This window comes from Chinchilla lanigera, unplaced genomic scaffold (assembly GCF_000276665.1).
Source record: "Chinchilla lanigera isolate Chin_1 unplaced genomic scaffold, ChiLan1.0 scaffold00014, whole genome shotgun sequence".
In the NCBI taxonomy this organism is placed as follows: Eukaryota; Metazoa; Chordata; class Mammalia; order Rodentia; family Chinchillidae; genus Chinchilla; species Chinchilla lanigera.
In genome coordinates, this window is record NW_004955415.1 from 33,088,233 (window position 1) to 33,113,937 (window position 25,705).

At 49.1% G+C, this 25,705-nt stretch overlaps 2 protein-coding genes across 2 annotated transcripts in view; one reads left to right on the forward strand and one right to left on the reverse strand.

The window, feature by feature from the left end:
* Positions 1 to 10,270: 10,270 nt before the first annotated feature.
* On the reverse strand, positions 10,271 to 13,893 carry Dnajb1 (DnaJ (Hsp40) homolog, subfamily B, member 1). The gene is made up of 3 exons (XM_005381107.2): positions 13,602 to 13,893; positions 11,866 to 12,449; positions 10,271 to 11,637 (listed from the first exon to the last, which is right to left on the reverse strand). Exons 1-3 carry the CDS (start codon positions 13,810 to 13,812, stop codon positions 11,407 to 11,409), a joined length of 1,026 nt encoding a protein of 341 aa, XP_005381164.1. The 5' UTR covers positions 13,813 to 13,893; the 3' UTR covers positions 10,271 to 11,406.
* A 9,972-nt stretch (positions 13,894 to 23,865) lies between these two features.
* Positions 23,866 to 25,705, forward strand: part of Tecr (trans-2,3-enoyl-CoA reductase) — a 26,713-nt gene continuing 24,873 nt past the window's right edge. Inside the window, exon 1 of the mRNA XM_005381105.2 lies at positions 23,866 to 24,011. Coding sequence (XP_005381162.1) covers positions 23,997 to 24,011 — 15 coding nt within the window. The 5' untranslated portion in view covers positions 23,866 to 23,996. The remainder of the gene's footprint in view (positions 24,012 to 25,705) is intronic.

Sequence of the window (25,705 nt, forward strand, 5' to 3'; positions counted from 1 at the left end):
CCCTCCCTCCGGGGGCCTACGAGGCAGGAAGCTAGCCAGCCAGAAGACCGGCGCTCCCCGCCCGTGGCTCCCTGTGCGCCGGAAGCCCTCCTTCCGGGGGAGGCTCCCATGTTCTATGGGGCTCTGGGCAGCAGCAGAGAGGGAAATGGTGATGGGACTGCCGACACAGCTGAGCACGAGTTCCAGCCTGAGGCCCTGCTGACTGTTTCTACAAGGCTGCCCCATGCATCTCAGAGCCCCTCCAAATTGGGGGATCAACAACCTAAGCCTGGCCTTCACCCACCTTCCCCAGCTCAAGGCTGTCTCACTTGCCTGGGCTCCTGAACTTGGGGTTCTCATGGAGTCCTGCCTTCCGTGCACCCCACCTCTACTGGAAGCAGGTTGGGATCAGAAGCCAGGACCACACTCCAGCCAGGTGAGTGCCCCACCCCCTGGCTACTTTGAGCCTTCCAATTGCAAAGCACATTCTGAGCCAGGTACGGTGGCCCAGGCCTGTGATCCCAGCACCGGGGGAGACTGAGGCAGGAGGATCACTGTGAGTATAAGGCCAGCCTGGGCAACAGAGCAAGATGTCTCTCCTCAAACCAAACCAAACCAACAATCTATTGCATTTTGAGTCCTTTCCTGCCCACCTCTTCGGGGGTAGTGGACCGGCCATGTTATCTCCACAATCTGTTCTCCCCACAGCCGCCAAGTGATGCACGTGAACACCCACAGCTGGTCTCATCTCTCCTGTCTCAGGAGCCCCAGGTGACCATGTTCCATCACAGAAGGGTCCCTGTGAACTCATATATATCTTCTAGGGTTTTTTGTTTGTTTCTTGAGATAGAGGCTTGTATGTAGTTGAAGGTGGCCTTGAACTTACTATGTAGCCCAGGTGTTCGACACCACTCCCAGCTTAAATTTGTTTTATTTATTTATTTATTTGTTTGTTTGTTTAGTCTTTTTGAGACAGGCTCTTGCTAGGCAGTTCAGGCTGGCCTTGAGCTCACTTTGTAGCCCAGGCTGGTCTGCAACTTGAAATGATCCTCCTGCCTCAGCCTCCTGAGTGCTGGGATTACAGGCATGTGCCACCACGCCTGGCTTTCTGTTGTTTTAAACCATGGCCATTTGTTCGGCGGTCACAGGAAACTGAAACATCTAGGTATTTTTCCTGGCACACTGTGAGCTTCATGAGGCTCCCCACAAATTGTCATGCTTGTTTCTCCATGGGTCCCCCAGGCGCAGCACTGAGCTGTTAAGAACCCTGCAGCGACTCATCCATGAATCACGAAGCATAGAGAGGTCCCTTAGCAATAAAAGGGCAAGCATTCTTCTCTGAATCATTTCATCACTTAGTCATTCAACAAATGCTCCAAGGCTCAGTTCTGGGCTGGGTGTGACTGTGGGCACTTGTGATGCAAAACTTATTAGAATATGGTTGCTGACCTGGAGGGAATTCTGTTGCCCTGTGTTTTAGTCACTTTTCTCTTGTTGTTGAGACAAAATACCTGACACTCAGAATTAAGGAAGGAACTTTACTTAGTTCACAGTTTGTGGAGGTTTCAGTCCGTAATCAGCTGGCTCCAAGGCAGAGTGGCACATGGCAGAGGGCAACAGTTCATGGCAGCAGAAAACAGTAAAAGCAACAGGAATGAAAGGGAGGAGTAGGAGAGCGAAGAGGAAGCCTCTTTCCTTCCCTTATGTTGTATACAAACTACCCACCCCAGGGCGGGTGTAGCACTCACACCCATGAATCAATCATAAACTCTAGAAGCCCGCCCCATGACTGCATGAGGCTTTGGGGGGACATCCAGACACAAACCATAACACCCTGGAAGGGGAATTTGTGGATTGCTCCTGTGAGGTTGTCTTTCTTCCTGTGGGGCTGAAGGAACTGGCTATTTCATGAGTAATCACAGAGTCTGAAAACTCTGAAGAACTCAGAGTCCACAGGCTGGGGATATAGTGCAGCAGCACAAGCACCTGCCTGGCAAGTGCAAGGTCCTGAGTTTGATTCCCAGTACCAAAAAAAAAAAAAAAGAAAGAAAAAGAAATCAGACTCCACACCCAGCAGACAGCTTGGAATCAGCAGACCCTGAAGATTCTCAGGTCTGCAGAGAGAGGAGGAGTGTATGAACTTGAATGTTGGAGTTTTAGTATAAAATTGAGATGCTTGTTGTTTGCATTGTGCTGTTTTGAGAGAGAAGTTTGGTGCATTGCAGTTTTAAATAAACCTGGGTCCAACAGATCTTCCCTTACTTTTCTACCATAAATCTTTACTTTAGTGTTACAGTAGCTGGCTGTTAGTACCTTTCCCTGAGGGGTATGGGAAGCAATCTGCGTGTTTACCAACTTGGTATGATGAATGACACGGAGTGTGCATATGTGCAAAAGTGGCAAAACGGGATTTGGACCCACTCTTATGTGCCATGCAACAGTTTTTGCATATGTTTACCTGAGCATCACAGAGGGTCCAATAGACCCACATCACTCTAGGGTTTGTTGAAAACAAGTTTTATTTTGATCTTTATGGTAGAAGAAGCCCAATTTAGTACACCGATACATGAAAAACCAGATTTGCAAGTTTTGGAGGAGGTCAGAAGTAAATCATCAGATTACTCATGCATTGATGATGAAGATGATCCATTATGGTAAAATACATGCTTTCATAACAGAAGAGTGGTGTGGTGGTGGATAATGATGGTGATGATGACTTTGATGTTGGCCATATAAGGCAAAGTTCTTATGACGGTGAAAGGGGAGCAAGAATCACCTGATGCAGACACAGGGAATGCAGTCCTCCTTAATTCAGATGAGGAAGAAAACAGCAATGTGAGTACATATTTATATATTTATTTTGTCTTTTTGAGACAGGGTCTTGCTGTGCAGTTGAGGCTGGCCTTGAGCTCACTTTGGAGCCCAGGCTGGTCTCGAACTCAGAATGATCCTCTTGCCTCAGCCTCCTAAGTGCTGGGATTACAGGCCTGTGCCACCACGCCCGGCTTCAGCACAGATTTCTTACACTGATCACAGTAATGTAAAAGACTTATAGAAAAGACATGGGTCAAAACATGGCATAAAAATTTATGCCCTTGAAGATGTGAAGATTTATTATGCTTTCAGTTTAGACACTTATCCTGGAACTTAACCATCAGGTCCTTATTCATACAGTAATAAACCAAATGACGTTGTGAGCAGACTTGTTGCTGCCATCTCCCAAACTAATCAGAATGTGACATTCGACAGTTGGTTTACTGGTTTCCAATTGATGTTACATTTGCTAACAGAGCACAAGTTGACCAGTGCAGGAACTGTACACAGGAACAAAGCGGCAATTCCAAATGAAATGCTGCAATTTCAAAACAAAGAATTGTATCTTCAATCTTTGGATTTCAGAAAGACATAACATCGGCCTTCCATATTGCAAAGAAAAGGAAACTGGTACTGCTGATGTCAACATTTCACCATGATGGAAATACTGATAGGGAAACCTTGACAAAATGGAAGCCTGGGCTGGAAATTTTCTACAACAAAACTGAAAGTGAAGTAATGTTGATGAGTTATGCAGCAACTATGGTGTCACTTGAAACACAAAGCATTGGCCAGTGGTTGTGATTTTCTAAAGCCTTTCTTTTCTTTTTTTTTTTTTTGTCTTTTTGAGACAGGGTCTCACTATGCAGTTCAGGCTGGCCTTGAGCTCACTTTGTCGCCCAGGCTGGCTTCGAACTCGCACCGATCCTCCTGCCTCAGCCTCCCGAGTGCTGGGATTACAGGCGTGCGGCACCACGCCCAGCTTCTAAAGCCTAAGTATATGTGGCTTAAATAGTTTGATAGTTTACAAAGGAAATAACAAGTGCAAAATATCATGGAGAAGTTTTCTTAGGGGATTGGGATGGAGCTCATAAGAGATTATTTACAGCAGAGGAAAAAAATGTTTCTACCCAGGCAACTACACAAAAAAAAATTGTGGAGCTCATTGGTGAGCTGACAGGTAGACAGGCAGGTGCAGCATCACAAAGACCTACTACAACAACAGGAAAACTAAAAAGATGTCAACTGTGCCCTGCAGGAAAGTACAGGAAAACAAGACACATGTGCTATCAGTGTAAGTGATACTTGTGTACAGAACATGCATGTGTGAAGACTGCCTTGTGTGTGACAGTTGAAGCAAAGCTTATTTCTGTGGTAGATTTTTGTTTGTGTTTACACTGTAGCTCACATAGGTTTTTAGCTTTTATGTGATCTCTTAGGTCTTGTAAGCAAGTAAACAGCTGATGTGAAAATGTTGGTATCTATTGTAAGCACTCATTACATATTTGATATTTTATTTTATTGATATCTTATGTCCCTGCTAAGTGTATATTGTACCATATACTAGGAAGCTCCTCAAAACAGGAAGAGAAGAGAGGCGACAAGACTGCCACATAAGAAAGGAAAGCTGAGCACACATTGCTGTCAGTGTAAGCAGATGTATGCATGGAACATGCAGTTGTTATGTATGAAGACTGCCCTGGGTGTGACAGTTGAAGCAAAGCTTATTTTTGTGATAGAGTTCTATTGGTATTTTCCTTGTAGTTCAGGTAGGAATTTATTCCTGATGTTATCATTTAGGTTTTGTAAGGAAGTACACAGTTGATGTGAAAATGTTGATGTCTATTTTAAATACACAGTACATATTAAGAATTTAAGGGGCTGGGGATTTAGCTCAGCGGCAAAGCGCCTGCCTGGCAAGTGCAAGGTCATGAGTTCAATTCCTGGTACCGGAAGAAAAACAAACAAACAAAAAATTTAATTATTTTATTGATATTTTATGTGCCCATTAACTATATACTGTATAATATAATAAGAACCTCGTGACAAAAGAGCCAGACCACTGAGATGTCAAGCATGTCCTACAAAAAGGCCAGGGAAGCGAAATACATGTGCTGTTAGTGCAAGTGACGTGTGTATGGAACGTGCTGCTGTCATGTGTGCAGACTGCCGTAGGTGTGATAATTGAAGTAAAGATTATTTTTTTTGAGGGGCTGGGGATTTAGCTCAGCGGCAAAGCGCCTGCCTGGCAAGCGCAAGGTCGTGAGTTCGGTTCCTGGTACCGGAGAAAAACCAAGGAAAAAAAGAAAGATTATTTTTTTCGTAGAGTCCTATTGGTATTTTCATTGTAGTTCATATGGGAATTTCTGATGTTCTTTTTCAGACTTTGTACACCAAAAACCAGTTGATGTCAAACATTTTGATGCTTTTTAAAATAAACAATAAATATTAAAAACTCAGTATTTTATTTTTGTGATTTTTTTCCTGTTAAGTACTCATTGTTTAATATAATAAAACTCATAACATGAAAATTAATAATTCATCAATAGAAATATTCTAAAGAATAAACCTGGGCATAACAGACCCATGTTTATGCCCCTTGATGACAAAATTAGTCTTACGCTCTGAGGGTTAAGACACTGACCACATGTCTTAGGCATTTGAAGTTATGCAATAAAATGACAAAAGCAGCAGTGGTGGTGCACACCTGTCATCCCAGCATTCTGGAAGGCTGAGGCAGGAGTATCACAAGTTTGAGCCCAGCTGGGACAACTTAGGGACTTAGCACGACGCTGTCTCAACATAAAAAATAAAAAAGCTGGGGATGTAGCACAGTGTAAAGGCCCTGCATCTCATCCCCAATAGCCTCTCTCCCCCACCCCCCCCAAAAGACATAGACATTCTTCCTCCTGCCCCTGCCACAAAGGAAAAAAAAAAACAACAAAACCCAAATCTGGCTGGGCATGGTGGTATACACCTGTAATCTCATACTCAGGAGGATGTGGCAGGAAGATCATGGTTCAAGGCCAGCCTGAACTACATACAGAAATATTAATTAAAGAAAAAAGCCTAAATCCTTGCCAGCTGCCACTTAGAAGAAAGCCAAGGTACAGCCCACCAGCCATGCATTATTTATCTGGTCACCTCTGCCCTCCTCTCCTGCCTCCTCTCCTTGTTGCCACACCACAGCCCACTGGTCTCCTGGCTGCTCTTGCCACAGGACCTTTGCACATGCTCTTCCCACTGCCTGCATGCTCTTTCTGAAGTACTCAGCTCTCCCACCTCCTTCATCTCTGTTTAAATGCCACCTTTTTGGCAACACATTCTCTGCGTTATTTAAAAATGTACCCGACACTCTCCACCCACTGGTTTCCTATTTCTCCATTACTTTTACCATACTGTCTTGCATAGTGAATGTTCTATTTATTCTTATTTTTCTCTCTCCATTTGATGACCATCAGTTCTACAAGGACAAAAATTTCTCCCTCCTATCCTTCCTTCCTTTTCTGCAGTACTGGGATGGAACTCAAGGTCTCGTGCAAAGCTTGGCAAGTGCTTGACCGCTGAGCTACATTCCCAGCCCAGGGACAAGAATTTTTGCCAGTTCTGTTCATTGCTGCAAACAAGCATTAAGAGCAGGGCCAGCACAGAAGGGTGGCTCAATAAATGTCCATTCATAGCCAGGCGTGGTGGTGCACACTTGTCATCCCAGCACTCAGGAACCTGAGGCAGGATGATCAGCTTGAGTTCGAGGCCAGCCTGGGCTACATAGTGAGTTCAAGGCCAGCCTGGAATGCAGTGAAACCTTAATCCTCCCCACCAAAAAAAAAGAAAAAGAAAAAGAAAGATGAATATTCATTAGACGGATAGGTACAATCTATGCAACAATAATAAATTTTGGGCTGTGGGAATACTGGAATTGAACCTAGAGTCTTAGCATTGAGCTACCTTCCTAGCTCCTCCCCTTTTTATTCTGAGATGGAGTCTCACTAAATTATTATGTTATCCAGGCTGGGATCAAACTTTCAATCCACCTACCTCAGCCTGCAAGGGTGGTGGGATTATAGGTGTGTGCTATCACCTGCAGTTGAGAATAGCAGTTTATTTAAGGGCAAATTTTCTGCTAAAGTTTTTAGACGTATGTGTTAATTATTTTTTAGTACTGGGACTCAGACTCAGGGCCTTGTGGATGCTAAGCACATGCTTAACCACTGAGCTATACATCTCCAGCTACAGCAAGGTTTTGTCTCTGCTTTTTTTTTTTCTGAGACAGGATCATGCTATATAGTTTAGGCTGGCCTGGAATGCACGGTGATTCTCCTGCCTCAGCCCCCTGAGTGCTAGGATTGCAGGCGTGGGTCACCATGTCCAGCTCCCCAAGGGTTTTCTTAATCACTGTGCTCGTCAACTGCCCTGACCCATCACACCAGCTGCCGTAATACCTCTAGAGATTTTTCCCATCTTTCAAAGTCTCAGGACACTGAAACTCAGGAAGGAAGTCACTTGCCCAAGCATGGAGTGGAGGAGCCAGGCTTGATCCAGGGCTTTCCTGCCCTAGAGCTTCCGTTCTGTTGCTCCTTGTGATGGGCTGGTGTGTGTGGGGGCGCCTCTGGAGGACTGTCCCGAGTAGGAACTGCTTGCTCCTGCGGGGTGAGGCTGAGGATGCCCTGTGTCTCCATGGCTCACCTGGGGGTTTGGTGCTGGGTACTCAGCAAAGAGCAGAGACCGGAGTCTGCAGACTGACCTGTGTTCTGGTCACAAGCTGGGACCAACACACCTTCATGTGATGGTGTGATGATAAGCATGACCAAGCCACACACACATGGCTTGTTTCATGTCAGTACTGCCCCACTGTGTGTGCGAGTGGTATGTGTATGGGTGACCTGTGTATCGGACATATCTAGAAGACGGGTACTACTCTTACTTCTTGCTTATGGTTGAGGAAATGGAGGCACAGAGAGGCTAGATCACTGGTAGACAGTGGTCAAGCTGGGACTCAAATCTGGAAGCAGGAATGAATAGAGAGGACAAAGAGGTCACTGGTTGGGTATGGTGGTGTATGCCTGTCATCCCAAACCCCTGGGAAACTGAGGCAAAAGGATTCCAATTTGGAGCCTAACTGGGACAATTTAGGAACTTAGGGAGACCCTGTCTCAAAAACTGAAACAAGGCCAGTCGTGGTGGTGCACACCTGTAATCTCAGTACTCAGGAGGCTGAGGCAGGAGGATTGCCATGAGTTCGAGGACAGCCTCGGCTACATAGCGAGACCCTGTCTCAAAAAACCAAAAACCAAACAAACAAAAAACCCAAACTGAAATAAAATAAAGGGCTGGGGATGAGTCCTGGACCACAACAAAACAAAAACAAAACACCTGGCTGCTCTCAACTCACCTGGGTAGGGTAGAAGTCGTGAACATGCTACGACACGTGGGGTTAAGCACTTGGGAGGCCCCACCATGAGGAAGGACAATGTACTCTGCGGAGCATCTCAGCAGCAGCCAGGAGAAACCAGGAACATTTGCTGGGGTGGAAGCGAACGCCTGGGTGTGAGGAGGATTTTCACTCTGTGTACCCTTTCCAGTTTTATATTTTGGTAATGCAGCCAAAAAGCGAAACTGAAATGTTAGAAATTATGCTTATGTTTATGTAAGTGCAGATTCTGTCTTGGATGGACAAAGATGTTTAAAGGATGGGGGGACTTACAGTGCCATTGCTCGTCTATCCTGGTGCAGGGCAAACATGGTCCTCAGGCCCAGTGGAGGGAGGGAACACAGCTTTCCCCACAGGCTGTGAGTGTGTGTGTGAGCGGTGGGGTGGGGAGAGGGTCCTAGGAATGGGACCCAGGGTTGTACGAAGTGCTCCACCACTGCTATCACTAAGCTATACCCCAGATGCTTACTTTGCTGAAACAGGCCCTTGCTGAGTCACTATTAAATTGCCCACACGGGACTGGAACTTGCAATTCTCCTGCCTCAGCCTCCTCAGCAGCTGGGAATAAGGCCTGTGCCATCACGCCTGGCAAATGTGCATTTTTGAGCTTTGCTGTTTGTTTTTACAACCCTGCCACCCAAGGCCTCAGAAACACCAGGCAGGTGCTGTACACGGAGCCTCACCCGTCTTCCTGCAAAGCTGCTCCTGAGTTGCATCCTGCTCCACTGCGTACTCCGGGGCTCCGGCGCTCCAGCACTTCTGCTCAGGGCTCCCCAGCAGGAAATTCTCAGGGGCCCCTGCTGCAGCATGAGCGAGGCGGCCCTGAGGGTGTGACTGAGCCCACCAACAGGTCTGCAAGGAAGGGGCTCACCAGCTGGCTCAGGCATGCCTTTCCCAAGTTCGCTTTCTGCTCCCACATCACAGGGCTCAGCTGGGGGGTTGGCATGTCCTGCTTGGGGAAGTGATCCGTGTGTCTCTTGCTAAAAGCCTGCTGGATCTGCAGACAGGCAACACTAGCCACACGCATGTGTAGTCAGAGCTCAGTGTTCGTGGCTGGAGCAATTACAGAACTGTTTTAGCTTTACTGACTCTTTAAAAAGATAAGCCAGTCATGGCGGCACATGCTTCTTGTCTCACCACTAGGGAGGCTGAGGCAGAAGGATCATTATAAATTCAAGACCAGGCTGGGCTACACTGTGAGACCCTGTCTCAAAATAAACAAGGCAAAAATAAATGATACAAAACATTCCCATAGCTGGGCATGGTGGTACACACCTGTCATCCCAGCACAGAAGCTGAGACAGGAGGATCCCCATGAATTCAAGGCCAGCCTGGACTGTACAGTAAGACCCTGTCTCAAAAAAACAAGCGAAAGAACATTCCCATTCTGGTAGGGGTCTCTTGGGTGGTGCCGCCTCTGGACTTCCAGAGGTTGTCTGAGCATGAAGGAAAAGCAGCTCTCAGGTTGGCTTTCTATACAGTTAAATTTTTCCTTTAAAACATTCTTGCAGCATGGCTGGGTACTGAGTTCAAGGGGCAGGGTGGGGCTAAGCAGGAAAGGCCCAGTGTTCCACCCCAGCACTAAAAAAACAACACACACTGAAAAACCAAGAAAATCCACTTCATAGCTGAACACTGTTCTAAGCCTGTGTAATTACTTACCTTGTAATAAAACCAGTTCCTTGAAAAAAATGACACAGCAAACACATCATTGGCCAGCACATCCAGTAGGGCAGGAAATGGGTCTTCTCAGGGTGGGGCAGCCCTGGCCTGGCTTCTGGCAGTGGCGGCTGGAAGCCCAGTTCTGATTTGGCTGGGCCTTCCTCACACCCAGCCTGCCCTGCTGCACACTGCACCCCTCTGAGACCGCAGGGACTAGGTCCCCAGCAGAAGTCTGGAGTCCCGAGGAGGGAACTCGGGGCCAGGCTCCTGCCCTTCTCTTGCCGTCTTGCTTCCTCCCACCCTGCCTGGCTTTGGAGGGGTGCCCCAGCCCTATACCCCACCCCGCCGGCAGAGCCCTCAAACAGACTCACAGGACAGCTCCCCTGAGGTTTAGCATCAGTCTTTAATGCTGTCACGCTGCATAACGACAAGTCACATACTTTTAGTCTGTGTCGGCAGTAGCAACGTACAATGAATCTCAAAGTCTGAGCACCAGACTGGCTTCCAGAAAACAGACATTTTTATTCTGACTTCTCCCCACCCCCAAGGTTTCTTCTGAAATCCATTATGGTCCTGTACAGAGAGGCAGTTGCCATGGACTCTTTTGAGTGTCCACCAACTGTAAATGGAATTATAAAAACATATTTACAGACGTTCCACAGTGCTCCTGTAATCAGAAGCAAAGACCCTTTTATCAAAAGGGATTATATCTAGGGCTGTGCAAAATTCAAAAGGATCAGATCCCTTTGAGAGTCCAGAGTCCATTGAACAAAAAATTACCGGGGCCACCGGTAAGCCCTAGGTATGCCAGAGGATTTCCTTCCGGAGCAGGCAAAAAGACTAACCCGGAAGTCAGCAAAGTAGGCTTCACCGAAGCTGCAGGTGACGACCCCTGCCTGCTGCAGCCAGGACCCCTAGGTCCCGGGGAAGAGGGAGCTGTGAGATTTGCTCACTGGAGGCCAGTGCCTTTGGTCCTGCTGGGACGAGGTATTGCTTGTGGTGCCAGCCAGGCAGTTCTGCAGAATTATTTCAGGTTCTCAATTTGAGATGACCAAAGAGAAAGCAGGATTCTCCAGGGGAAGAGCAAGGCAGGGGAGACAAACACAGGATAAAACAGGAACTTATTACACAACAGTGACTGGAGTGCACAGGCTTTGGGGCCTGCCTCGCTGCTGGAAGCAAAGAGACTACAAGAGGGTTCGAGTCTAGCTGCAGAGCCGCCTCTCACCCAGGCTGGGCAGGGGCTGGAGGAGCAGAGGAAGGGCCCAGAGCAGGAGGGCTGCGGGGCCCAGCAGGGCAGACCTGATGCCTTTTCCTGCTGTTCCCATCACTTCCACCATGTCGCTCGAAAAACCACTTAAGCACAACTTTTAAAGATTGCAATATATTCTCTGAAAACACTGAGCAGCACGATAGCCCTCCCTGGGTCCTCCCGCCCTCGCATATCCACAGCTGGGGGCGAGGTCTGGAGATCCTTGAGCTCTGGAAAGGTCCCTGACAGTCCTTGGGAATGCAGACGGTTATATTGGAAGAACCTGCTCGAGGATGGCTCTCGATGTCTGCGGAATCCTTTCCGGGAAGATCACTTCAAACTCGATGATGAGGTCCCCTCGTTTCTCTGGTGTCTTTGGGAGGGGGAGGCCTTCTCCAGGAACTTTCCTTCTCATGCCAGGCCTGATGACATCTTTGAACACAACGGGTATGGTCCTGCCATCCAGAGTAGGGACATTCACCGTACAGCCACACAGAGCCTTGCAAAGCAAATGGACAACATTAGGCAGGAGACACTTAGGAAGTCTTTTTCCCTGAAAAGGCTTTTTGCCCAAGCCTCTGAATCTAAAACTACCCATGTCACCAGCAGTGACAGCTCAGCATAGCAGACCTCAGCCTGGTGGCTGTGTGCTCAAAAACATTTGTGGAGCAAGGACAGGTCAGCTGCGGGAAGCAGCCCCCCTCCCCGCCAGGGCCCCTGTCCTTACCTCCCGAAGGCTGATCCTGGCAGGATAAATGACATCAGAGCCATCTCTCTTGAAGATATTGTGTGGCTTGTCCTTTAAAACAAAGACGATGTCGGCAGGAATGTTGTTAGAAGTCTGGTCTCCTTCCTTGGGGAAGGTAATCTTGGTCCCTTCTTTCCACCCCTTCTTCACTTCGATGGTCAGGATTTTGTCTTCGTTTCGAATGCTCTTTCCGTCGGGGTTGAGCCGCTTGTGGGAGATTTTCATCTTTTTGGTACAGCCACTATAGATCTCTTCAAGGGAGACCCTAAGGTCGTGGGTGACAGGAGGATCTTGCTTCTTGCGGGCAGGCTCCTGGGCAGGGCGGGACCGGCCGAAGTTCATGTTGGTAAAGCCACCCATGTCCATGGCTGGGAAGCCAGAAAACGGGTCATCAATGTCCATGCCTTCTTCCCTGTTCCGCTGCCCAAAGAAGGTGTCAAAGGGATTTCTCCCGCCGAAGAACTCCGCAAACATAGCATGAGGGTCTCCGTGGAATGTGTAGCTGAAAGAGGTCCCGTTTGTGCCACCGCTGCCACCACCACTGGGGCCACCGCCCTTTAAACCTGAAAAGCAAGACCGGAAGTCAGATGGCTGGCCAGGTGCTTCTCTCCAGGACCTTAAGGGGAAAGCTTGGGAACCTGGGGAAAGAATGTTTAGCCTGTCAGGGAAAAGAAAGGAATCCAGGCCTCAACCTCCCACTGGAGCAGCAGAAGGAAGCAGAGCAGCACCGTGCACCTCTCAGTGCCAGGTCAGTGGCAAAGTGCTCAGGTGTAAGCTTCTTCGTGGCCCAAGCCTGTGATCTCAGTGCTCGGGAGGCTGAGGCAAGACTGCCGATCCGGAGTACATAGTGGGTTCAAGGCCCACCTTAACTACATGGTGAAACCCTGCCTCCAAAATAAATAAATAAATACAAAATTAAAAAAGGGCTCAAGCTCTGAGGTGGCCACCTGTAGGTTCCAACCAGCTGCTGCCACTTGACTGACCAGGCTCCCGGCCATTTTACAGGCCAAAGAGCTCACGAAAAGCTCAAAGGAGAAAGGCCTGATTCGGGACGAGCGTCCAGTAAGTGTTAAAAGTCTCCAGGGCAAGCGTTGAACAGGCAGAGTAAAACTACAGTTTAAGCCAGGCACGCTGGTGCATGCCTACCATGTGAGCAGCGCGAGGCAGAGGCAGAGGCAGAGGCAGGATCGCTAAGTCTGTACCCACCATGGGCAATTTAACAGACCCTAGCTAAAATAAAAATTGTTTTTTAAAGAGAGGGCGAGGCGGGGATATAGCTCAGGCCGGGAATATAGCTCAGGGGCCCAAGTGCCTGCCTGGCAAGCGCAAGGTCCTGAGTTCGATTCTCAGTACCAAAAAAATTAAAGAGAGGGCGTGGCGCAGGCCTGTAAACCCAGCACTCTGGAGGCTGAGGCAGGAGGATCGCCGCGATAACCAAAAAAAAAAAAAAAATGAGAGAGGTTGTGGAAAAGTAGCACAGCGCAAAAGCCCTGGGCGCAATTCCCAGCACCGCAAAAAACAACAAACAAACAAACAAAACCACGCTGAGCCGCGTCGGTCTCCCACACCCGCGCCGCCCGCCCTGCTGGAAGCTTCGGCGCCCGCTCCGCCTCCCGCGCCCAGCAGGGCGGATACGCGGCGGCCCGGCGGGTGCACGGCCCGGGACCGCGGGGAGCGGGCAGCGCGGAGGGCCGGCCGGCGCAAGGCGCACGCACCCTCCTCGCCGTAGCGGTCGAAGATCTCGCGCTTGCGCGGGTCGCTCAGCACGTCGTAGGCCTCGGCGATCTCCTTGAACTTCTCCTCGGCGCCCGGCTCCTTGTTCTTGTCGGGGTGGAAGCGCAGCGCCTGGCGGCGGTACGCGCGCTTTATCTCCTCGTCGGACGCGCCGCGGGGCAGGCCCAGCGTCTGATAGTAGTCCTTCCCCATGGCGCCCACCGCCCGCTGCCGCCGTGCCCGGCTCCGCCACCACCCCGTCCCGGACTCTATATACCCGTCCGGCGGAAGCTTCCAGAGCCCGCCAGCCCCCTCCAGAACCTTCCGCCCCGCCCTCCGAGTCGCACCGGCCAATCACCGCCCACCAACGCTTGACGCGAACATCCGGGGCGGGGCCCGGCCGCCAACCGCCGTCCGCCGGCAGTCACGTCCCTCCCCGCTCTGAGCTGCCCACACCTCCCCGAGGCGCACGTACTAGACAGAGGAGTCCCGCCCACCCTGTGATGCCAGCCAATCGCAACGCCCTTTCGCTACCTCCGTTGACTGTCGTGGGTCCCGCCTCCTGCCTGGGTCTATAGTTTAGGACGCGCTTCATAAATTCTGCAGAATGCACAACCCTAGGGGTTTCCAACTACCCGCTCCTGCCCTGGACGACTGGCAGGGTCTGACGGGGCTGGCGGGAGGCCGGCCTTCCCACCTCTGCTTCCACCGCAGGTCACCTGCGGACACAAGGGGGCGAAAGCGCCCCCTCTCTGTCTTTTGTCTTCCGAGATAGAGCCATAATCCCAGCACCGGAGGCTGAGGCAGGAGGTTTGCAAGTTGGCAAGTTGGAGGCCAGCCTAGGTAACTGAGCGAAACCCTGTTGACAAAAACAGCAACAAAGCCAAAACAAAAACCCAAGCAACGGGCTGGGGGTGTGGCTCAGCGGCACGGTGCCTGTCTGGCAAGGGCAAGGTCGTGAGTTCGATTGCCAGTACAAAAAACCACAAACAAAACCCCCAACCAACAAGTGAATCTGGCTGAAGACGTAGCTGTCGGTAGAGCGTGTGTTTTGGAGGTGTGACGCTCCAAGTCGATCCCCAGGACCGAACAACAGCAAAACCCCCCAGCCCCAAACAAAACCAGTAACTGTCCTTAATAAGCCTCGTTGCCCTGGGCCCCAGTGGGCCCTTCAGAACTTTCCTTCCAACCTGGTCTCTGCCGAAGAACCTCCGGATCAGGGGCTCTGCTCTCAGAGAAGCCGTGGTGTTGGGTTCTGGGCCAAAGGCTCGTGATTCCGGTAGATGTGACACAGGAGTCGCTGTCAGGGTTCCTGGAGATGTGGGTGGGTGACATCTGTAATCGTGGGCTTTAGTTATGGGGAGGATCCCGGTACGGTCTGTGTGATGTGGCTTCATGCAGTCCGTGCAGAGGCCCAATAAACTCACCCGCGGGTCCCCTGTGGGAGAAGCCAGAGCTCTGCCCGAGTTTCCACCCTTCGCCCCACATCTGAGACTTGCCAGCCGTCAGTGGGAGCCAAATCCTTGAAATCAATCTCTATGGGGGCTGGGGATTTAGCTCAGCGGCAAAGCGCCTGCCTGGCAAGCGCAAGGTCGTGAGTTCGGTCCCTGGTACCGGAGGAAAAACAAACAAACAAACAAAAAAAAGAAATCAATCTCTATGTTTTATTTTTATTTTATTTTTTTTGTAGTGCTGGGGATGGAACCACCGCTGAGCTCCACGCCTAGCCCTGAAGTGAACGTTAAAACGCACGCACGCATGTGCATGTGCCACTTGTTCAGTTTGTTTGCTGAGGCCCTGACTAGTAGAGAAACTAGCGAGGAATCTGGGCTCAGTCACCCCAGCCCAAATCCTGGATGGACCAAATATTTACTTATTGACCTCAGGGATGCTCTTTTTAAAAAATTATTAGAATGATTACCTTCATCATAGGGAATTTTTTTTTTTTTTTTGTACGGAGAATCGAACTCAGGACATTGTGTTTCCCAGGCAGGTGCTTGTGCCACTGAGCTATATCCCCAGCCCAGGGGTGCTCTTGTGTGACAGTCTCTTATGGTGCCTGTCTGTCTTCTGTAAAATGTAGATAAAAATAGATTTTATCCTTTGGTGTTGCTGTGTATATGAAATTGAGTGAGGCCAGGAAATGAATGTCATTATAAGACCAGTGAAGCTGGGTGTAGTTGCCCGTGCATGCAGACCTGGCACCCAGGAGGCTGAGGCAGGAGGATCGTCCTGAGTTCAAGGCCAGCGACACCTTGGCTCAAAAAACAAAACAACCCCTCCAGAAAAAAACCAAAAAAAAAAAAAGAAAGAAAAAACGGCCAACACCAACATGGACAATCTTGTTCCATGAGCTCTACGAGTGTTAGTTCTTGTGTTTTTGTTTTTTCCTTGTGTTTTGCGGGGCTAGGGATGAAACTCAGGGCCTGTGCATGCCAGGAAAGTGCTCACAGCTGAGCCCTGTTAACTCATGGAGTTGCAGAACCACCCTAAGAGTTGGGGCTGCCCTGTTAGTACCACGCTGTATGCAACTGGCCACTGCAGCAGCCTGAGTTGGACTGGCCTTACCCCAGTTTACAGCTGGGGAGACTCTGAGTAATCACGTGACCTGCCTATGGCCTCCCAGTGAGGGAATGCTGACGTGTTAGCATGCTGAGTGCTTACGGTAAGCAGCTTGTGTATGGTGTGACTCAGACGGTGATAGGTAATCGGCACAGTAGCATTACTGCAGTCTTCACCTCTGTATCTGCTGCTCAGTATCCAAAACCTGACAGACACAGGCGCCTCCGTCTCATCCCTCAAGGAACACTCATGCTCCATTAAAACAAAATGAGTCCTTATCACAATAGGGCTTTGTCTTAACTGAGGTTTTGTAATTACCCACACGGGTTAAAACCAACATGTCCCTGCTGGGTGCATGTCTGCAATCCCAGCTACTTTGAGACTGAGGCAGGGGGATTTCGAGTTTGAGGCCAGCCTGGGATACATAGTGAGAACCTGTCTCAAAGAATAAAAAGGGCTGGGAGTGTGGCTCCGGGTTCAGCCCTTAGTACCTGAAATAAACCAAGCCAAACCAGAACAAAAAGCTCCATGCCCTTCAGTGGACGAATGGATAAAGACCATGGTCACTCCACACAATGGGATATTATTCACAGGGGGTGAGTTGGTACAGGCAACAGCGCATGTACCCTTCAAACACATTGTTTGTGGAAGAAGCCAGACTCCCAATAAAATCTGACCAAAAAAAAAAAAAGCCAGCTGGGCGTGGTGGCGCACGCCTGCAATCCCAGCATTCAGGAGGCTGAGGCAGGAGGAGCGTCGTGAGTTCGAGACCAGCCTGAGCTACAAAGTAAGCTCAAACCCAGCCTGAACTACATAGCGGGATCCTGCCTCAAAAAGAAAAAAAAAAGCAAAAAAGCAAAAAAAAAAGCCAGACTCAAAGGGTCCTGTGATTCCATTTTCTATGACCTTCTGGAAAAGACAAAAGAATCAGAACAGAAAGTAGATCAGTGGTTATGTAGGGCTAGGACTCTGCCACAAATGGGCCAGAGGGTAATGTTTAGAATGATGAAAATGTCTGTATCTGATGGTGGTGGTGGTTACAAGACTGTACATGGCCAGGGATACAGCTCAGTGGCACAGCACCTGCCTGGCAAGTACAAGGTCCCGAGTTTGATTCTCAGTACCAAAAAAAAAAAAAAAAAAAAAAAAAAAAAAAAAATGTGGCCAAGAAGTCACATTAAAAAAAAGTCCACATACAACAGCCATCTCTGAATTCCTACCATCATTGTTTAATGAAGCTCTGCATCGTTTCTAATGTTTTTTATTACTCGTTATTGTCTTTAATTGTTTGACCAATTTTGCATTCTTACATCTTGTAATCTGAGCAACTTTGTTGAAGATAACAATACGCAATATAACAACCATTGTTAATTCCTACTATCTTGTTTTGAAATCCTGTATGATTTTTATTGTTTTTGTCTTCATTGTTGTTATTTTGTTATTTTTTTCCCTCTTTAAAAAAAATTTCACATTATGGGCTGGGAGATTTAGCTCAGCGGCACAGTGCCTGCCTGGTAAGCACAAGGTCCTGAGTTCGATTTCCGGTATAAAAAAAAAGACTGTATATGTTCAGCAGTTACTGCACACTAAAAAGGGCAACTTTTACTGTGTGGAAATTATACCTCAGTTTAAAAGCAAGTAGATGCCAGGCCATACCTGTAATCACAGCACTTGGGAGGCTGAGGCAGAAGGATCCTGAGCGTAAGGCCAGCCTAGGTCACGTTTGTGAGACCTTGGAGAGAGTCGGGGGGATGAGAATGAATGAGCCTTGTGCTATGGCACACAGATCTCAGCTACTTGGGAAGCAGAAGCAGAAGCAAGTTCAAAGCAAGCCTGGGCAACTTCATGAGACCCTATCTCAAAATAAAATTTCAAAAGGGTCAGGGATGTAACTCAGTGCTACAGCATTTGCCTAGTAGCCCTGAGGCCCTAAGTTCAATCCCCAGTACTATTGGAAAACACACACACACACACACACACACACACACACACACACACACAAAACAGAAAACCCTTATATCCCAGGGAAGACAGGCTTGGGAGCTTCTCCCTGGCTCTTGACACAGCGGAAACATCCCAGCCAGTCTCAGCTTGTCCGTCTTGGCTTCCCTTCCCTCTCACAGCTCAGAACCAGATGCAGGAGACACCCGAAAACCAGCCAGGCCAGGTTCTGGAAACACTGTGCGTGCGGGAGGCACAAAGTCTGTGAGAGGACCCTATGGAGCACCTTGGATCGCCACCCTCAAGTGTCCTTGGAGCCCCCACGCCTTAGGTCTCAGGATCAACTCAAACCTGCTATACCCCAAGACTTTCTGCAGTTCCCCTTGAAAATGGCTTTCATAAAGATCTCATTATGATCAGCTTAGCAAGTGCTAAACAGGCCTAGTCACCGTGAGGAATGGGTCAGCGCCATTCGGGGAGCCGAGGATGCAGTTAGAATGGAGATGTCCCTCAGAAAGGCTTGGCAGGGGCCTCAGGACAGTGTTGCTCATGTTGGTTGAACAGTGGCCAGTCTGGGTGGATTTCGTGGCTGACAGCCTGATTCCTAGGAGCCAGAGGAGACACACAAGGGATTCCTGGTGCCTATCACACTCATCCCAAACAGGGCTGGGTGCGGGGTTGTCTTCTGTTATCCTGGCTATTCTAGAGGCTGAGGAGGGGCAAGGAGGTATGATTACCACAGCTAAGAAATTTGCTGCCAGCTTAGAGAACATAGGAACACTTTGTCTCAAAAAAAAAAAAGAGGAAAAAGAAAAAAAAAAAAAGAGCCAGGCACACTCAGAAGGCTGAGGCAGGACAATCAGCAAGAGTTCCAGGCCAGCCTGGGTTTCATAGTGAGTTCAAGGGCAGCCTGGACTATAGAGTCCAGGCGCTGTCCCAAAAACCAACAAATTCCAAAAACAGTAAGCTGGGCATGGTGGCACACACCTGTAATCCACTGTTCTGGGAGGCTGAAGCAGGAGGATCATGAGTCTGAGCTTAACCAGTGGTTTAGTGAGATCCTGTCTCAAAATTAAAAGAAGTGGGGGGAGCTGTGATTGTAGCTCAGTGCAGAGGCTTAGCACCACTAAGGGTACTGGGTTCAAGCCCTAGTACCACTTATGAAACAAGGCAACAAAGAGGGACTGTACTCTTCCCGGCTGGATTCTGCCTTTCTATGATAAGCGCTTCCTGTAGTTGAGGAGGGGTGGAAATTATTTGTGTGCCTGGCTGGTGCATAATAGGTGCACAGTGACGACTTGGTGCCTGTTGAATGAATGTTGGGCTCATAAAAGCCGTTGCAAAAGGGAGTTTCCATAGGGTGCAGAGTGCGTGGGAGGATGTGTGGGATCTTCACAATGACGTCTATGGACACTGTAACCAGTGGTACAGTGAGACTAACCTTAGCATCTGAGACTAACCTCAGCTAGCATCAGAGAAGCAGGAAACTGGCAAAGCTAGGAGAGTGCCAAAGGATGACTAGATTTTAGGGTGCCATACTGCTTCCTTGGTCTTTCACAATTCGAGGCCTCAACTAATTCAACTTGGGAGAGTTTTATCCTGTGGCCTCTGGGTAAATACTGACCTGACCCTTCACCACCCAAGAGGGGCAGTGAGGCTTCCTGGAATAGAAAAAGCCTCAGGACACTGCAGGTGCCTCAGCTGCTGTGGTGGATCAATAACTGGTGGTCAACTTGTAACCCCCAGCTGAACTGACCCAGCACGGTGCTAGGTGTGGGAGGCCCACCTGAGGGTTGCTGCCAGCAGCATAAGAGGCAGAACTGGAGAGGAAGAAGGGAGGCCGTTGGGAGCTGGTAGAAGCTGTTGGGGAGCTATAGAGGGAAGCTGTTGGGAGCTGTTGGTTCTCTTGGAGGACGCTGTCATGCTGGCTTTCCTGATGAACTTGGCTGTTCTCATCAGAGGAAGAGCTGAGGACCTTGTCGCTGAGGTTGGCTACATTTCACTTTGCAGGAGCTCTGGTCCTCATGTTAAGCATCGTTTCCTGGCTCTGGAGGGGAAGGTGGTGCACTGCCAGTCTCCTGGAGAAGCTTGTTGCGTTGGTTTTCCTGATGGGAACTTGGTTTTCCTCATTATCGGAGGAGCTCGGGACCTCACTTGCTGAGGATGGCTGTGGTACTTTTCAGGGGAGCTCTGGTCCTCACTTTGTGTATAGATTCCTGGTTCCAGTGCAGATCCCTCAGCAAGCTAGCACAGATCTTTCATCCTGCTGGCACAGACTTTCTAACTTCCACCACCAACCGTTGGGCTTTCCCAGCGCAGATCTGTGAAACAGGCCTGTATGAGACATTGTCGTGGGCTCCTGGCCTCCAGATGGACTCATGGGGCGGGCATTATAACAGGCTCTATGTCTTCAGCTGGACTCATGCAGGACATTACTGTGGGATCCAGGCCCTCAGCTGGATTCTTTGCTCTTTAGTGTGTGGACAGATTTCCTGTACTCTCTTTGTATATGATGCTTTGGGTATTATAAAATAATTCTAGCTGGGTGTGGTGGCACTCTATAATCCCAGCACTTGGGAGGCTGAGGTAGGATGATCGTTGTGAGTTCGAGGCCAGCCTGGGCTACAAAGTGAGCTCAAGACCTGTCTGAACTGCATAGCAAGACCCTGTCTCAAAAAGACAAAAAAAAATAAATAAAATAATTCTATAAATTATGTGCCCTGTATTGTTCACCTTGCAAAATCCCAAACTACAACAACTACCAACAGAGAAAAGTTCAGTTTTAGAAGCACAGTGGCACACACCTGTAATCCTGCCTACTATGGAGGCTGAGATAGGAGGTTTGCAAGTTCAAAGCCAGCCTGGGCAACTTAGCAAGACTTTCTCTTAAATTAAAAAGGGCCAAGGGGAAAAAAGAAAAGGGCTAGGGATGGGGCTCAGTGCAATCTCCAGTTCTACAAAAAAAAAAAACCAAAACACCTTTATGTTTCACCTGTTTTTGCCCTACTAGCTCAAGTGAAAAAAAACAGTTTTTGAAGATCACAGCCTTTGTTTAGTTGACTCCAGCAATAAGAATTCTCAAAGGTGACAGTTTTAGGAGTTTCCTGAGTGGAGTCTGGATGACTAAGTCCCCAACACTCGCCCAGGCCTGGACCTGCTTCCCTGTGACTCAGAGCTCTTCCTGTAAGGAGTTCTCATGGTGATCTCAGCCAGACCTCTGAGATCCAGAAGGTTCAGCAGCTGAGGGACGCTCAAGGCCAGGGTCTGTTTGTTTTTTGTTTTTATCTTTTTGAGACAGGGTCTCGCTGTGCAGTTCAAGCTGGCCTTGAACTCACTTTGTAGCCCAGGCTGGTCTCAAACTCAAAACGACCCTCCTGCCTCAGCCTCCCGAGTGCTGGGATTACAGGAATGTGCCACAACACCCGGCAAGGCCAGGATCTGAAAAAGGAGAAGGAAGGAGAAAAGGTGAAGGGGGCCAGGTTCTGTCTGCTTTTTTCTTTGTTTTTGGTGGTGCTGGTGATGGAACCCAGGGCCTTGGCACATGCTTGGCAAGGGCTCCACTCGAGCTACACACTGCTATTCTTTTTCTTTTTCGGGGGGGGGGGCGCGTTTTTTCTGGTACCGGAAACCGAACTCACGACCTTGCACTTGCCAGGCAGGTGTTGTGCCGCTGAGCTAAATCCCCAGCCCTCTCTTTTTCAAATTTTATGTTGAGACAGGGTCTTACTAAGTTCCCCAGGCTGGGCTCAAAGTCGTGATCCTCCCATCTCAGCCTCCCAAGTCACTGGGATTACAGACTTGTACCACCATGCCTGGCTGTCCTGAAGTTTTGAGTGTTTGTGTGTGTGTGTGTGTGTGTGTGTGTGTTGTGTGTTTAATCTTGGAATGATGGAATATAGCCATGACCCCAGACCACCAATGTCCAGTTGATTTTGGGATCCATAAACATACTATGTGATTTCATATCTTCACATAGGAGGCTAAAGAGCAAGGTAGAGTGCCTGCCCAGTATGCATGAGGCCCTGAGTTTGATGCCCAGGCACTGAAAAGAAAGGAAGAGGTGCAAACAGGCACCTCTTCCTTTAATATTAATAAAGTAAAAAGAAACCAGGGAATTTAATTTTAATAATGCATTTTATTTTATTTTATTTTTTTTGAGACAGGTTCTCGCTATGCAGTTCAGGCTGACCTTAAGCTCGCTCTGTAGCCCAGGCTGGTCTTGAACTCCAAACGACCCTCCTGCCTCAGCCTCCCGAGTGCTGGGATTACAGGTGTGCGTCACCACGCCTGGCTCAATAATACATTTTAATCCAATACATAAAATATATTATTATTTCAAACCCAGATCCTTGGAAGGTTGAGACATGAGCATAACAAATTTGAGACCAGTCTGGGCAGTTTAATGAGACCCTATTCTTTCTTTCTCTTTTCTTTTCTTTGTCTTTTTGAGACAGGGTCTCACTATGCAGCTCAGGCTGGCCTTGAGCTCACTTTGTAGCCCAGGCTGGTCTCGAACTCGAAATAATCCTCCTGCCTCAGCCTCCTGAGTATTGGGATTACAGGCATATGCCACCATGCCCGGTAAGAGACTCCGTTTCTTTCTGGCTTTTTTCTTTCTTTCTTTTTTCCTCCTTGGGGTTTTCTAAGGCCTCATTATGTAGTCCATGCTGGTCTTGAACACACTGTGTAGTCTAAGCTGGCCTCGAACTTGCATTGATCCTCTTGTTTCAGCCTCCTCAATGCTGGGTTGCCCTGCCCTCAATGCCGGGCGGGGAGACCTTCTTTCATAATGAATAATGAAAATGGCTGGGGATGTAGCTCAGCGCTCCCTCAGTTCAATTCGCAGTACCAAAAAAATACTATGCTTTCTTTTCTTCTTTTTTTTTTTTCGGTACCGAGAATCGAACTCAAGACATCGCGCTTGCCAGGCAGGGGCTGTGCCACTGAGTTAAATCCCCAGCCCCCAAAAATTATACTTTCAAAATGTAATCGAACATAAAAAGTTACCAGGTAACTTTTTTACAGGCATCTTTTTACCCCATGCCTGACATTGACAACACTGTACTGTATCTGCCATGAAGTGATGTATTTGACACCGAAAGCGCTCTCAGTTTAGCCCTCTGCACTCCTAGGCTCAGGTAACAGCAGTGACCACAACGGAAGAAGCCCAGAGACACCCGGGGCCCTCTGCCTGGAGGCCGAGCAAGGTGGGGAAGAGGACAGCATGAAGAAGCCAGTGGAGACACCTCCAGAATGGGGTTGGGCTCAGGTTGCAAGCTAAGGTCCCAGGGAGCCTGATGTCACCTCCTTTCTCTCCTTCACATCCACTCGTAACAGATGAATCCTCTCCCGCCGCTCCCCAGCGCCGCGGCGCGGTCCACCTCGCAATTCACGCAGCCTCACAGCCAGCCTGGTTGACGCTGTCTTTCCCTGTCACTCAACTTCATACTCCCGCCTCCCCCGAGTTGTAGTAACCACCGCTTCCTTTGGTTTCCACAGAGACGCTGGGGGGGGGGGCGGGGAAAGAAAAAAAAAAACAACAAAAAAAAAAAACAGAGGGGCCCAAGCTCCCTTTTGATTGGTGGTTAGTCAAGCCTCTTCTTTTAGTCACTCCTACCCTTGCTCCACCTTCTCAGTGGGTCCCGCAAGATGATTGGTCAATCTTGTGGTGCGAGCCGCTAGTCTTTGATCGTGCTCGCCCTTTGGGGCGGGGCGGAGGGTGGGCACCTCTAGTGCTAATTGGCCGGCTGGGCGCGCGGAGCTGGGAGGGGCGGGGCGGAGGCCGAGCGCAGTTAGTCTAGGGCGACAGTCGCGAGCGCGTGGAGCTAACCTGTGCTGTGTCGCGCGCGGGTAGCCAGCAGTAGCTGGGCCTGGAACCAGCGAGTAAAGGAGCCATGAAGCACTATGAGGTAAGAAACAAGGAAATAGCGACCGAGCAGCCATCGCATTACTATTTGTTTTTCTTTGCGGGACCGCAGGACCCCCCCACCCCAACTGGTGCACCAAAGGGAGAGCCGGGTGGCGCAGGCGCAGTAGGTGCGCGCTGCGCCCCGGGGCCGCTTGTAAAATCCAGTGCGCAGGCGCCGAGGAGGTATTTATAAATCTGCAACCCAGGCTGTTTTGGGGGTGCCTTTTCTTGGGGTCTCTGCAGGGCCAGGGGAAAGCTCACAGGTTGCTTGCAGCTTTCCCAGCAGGCAGATTTGCATACTCGGAACCTGTGCTCCTGATCTGAGGGAGTCTTGCATACATCTTGCGCCTGCCTACCCCCTCCGCAGGCTGCATTGAGCCGTCTCCTGGTGACTTTTGCACCCCATTCTCGCACGGACTCTCCCTGAGAAGCTCAGCGAGGGAGATGCAGCCTCGTACCAGTCACCACGGAAAGATCTTACGCCACAGTCACTCTTGAAGCCCGAGTCTTTTGACTCCTAACTTGGGATTGTTTTTCCCTTAAAACGGACTCTGTTGTGGTTATCGACCTAGTTGATAGTACAATGTTAGTAATTCAGCTGTTTATGACTAAATAGCTACCATTAAACTAATATATTAATCTTCGTCGTAAGAGTAGTTTAGCAAGTGGTTGCTGTTGTGCAAGCAATAATCTGTGACCTTATTTTCTTCCTAACCACCCCCTGAGATAGGACATTATTACTATCCCTATTTATTTAGTAAAGAAGGTCTTAGAGCTGTCAAGTGACTTTTCTAAAGGCTCCTAGCCAGGAAATTGGGAACACAGAGAGGGAACCAGCGCTCTAAAGTGAAAGGGTTTTTAGCCATTTTGCCATGCAGATCCTTAAATGAAAACTAGCGAGTTGAGGCATTTTATGTAGGCTTCTTGTTTCCTCCTCCTCCCAAATTTGTAAAATCGAGGTGAAAGACACATCAAGTCTGTCCTCCCAACCATTTTGAAGCGTACAGTTCAGTGGTGTTAAGTACATTCACGCTGTGCAGCCGCCGCCACACCCATCTGCAAAACTTAGCTTTTTTAACAGTAACTGTTCCCACTCCCCCCAGCCCTTGGCAAGCACCATTATACTGCTGTGCAGATCGGATTGCTCTGGGGACCTCTCGGTGGAAGGAAGTTGAGTTTTGCTGGTTAGGTGTTAGGTAAGGTAGGCTTTTGAGGGTGGACACTTTCTTTTGAGGAAGCTGGGCCCAGCTTTAGGCCGGTGGCTTGGACTGGAGAACTTGCTCTACCTCAGTTAAACTTCTTCTCTGCCAGAGGGAGAGCCTCAGTCACTGTTAAGGGTAACCTCGGAAGGGCTAGGGGCGAGGCTTCGAGGCAGAACCAAAAGCACACACGTTCTGGAGTACATCCCTAGCACCTCAAAGCAAAACAAGGACCAGAGTGACCTTGGGGAGAAACAGAAACCACTGTTTCACCGTATTCTTTGTTACCATACCCTGTAAAGGGTGCCAGATACAGAAGCGAGAGCTAATCTAGTTTCCCAATGGAAGGAGGAGTCTTGTAGCCCAGTTTGCGCAGCAAGCAGGTTAGTTTGCTCTAAGGGTTTGGTGTGGGCCAATCAAAATAGAAAACACACTTTCACTTACACTTACATTTACATTTACCCGGTGGTTTAGGAAATGGTTTCTTTTCTTCTTC

Coding starts and splice junctions, on each gene's coding strand:
- Dnajb1 (XM_005381107.2), bottom strand. CDS start 13,812: ATGGGGAAGGACTACTATCAGACGCTGGGCCTGCCCCGCGGCGCGTCC. Junction 12,450..13,601: donor CGACCGCTACGGCGAGGAGG/GTGCGTGCGCCT, acceptor CTTGCTTTTCAG/GTTTAAAGGGCGGTGGCCCC. Junction 11,638..11,865: donor CCAGGATCAGCCTTCGGGAG/GTAAGGACAGGG, acceptor TTGCTTTGCAAG/GCTCTGTGTGGCTGTACGGT.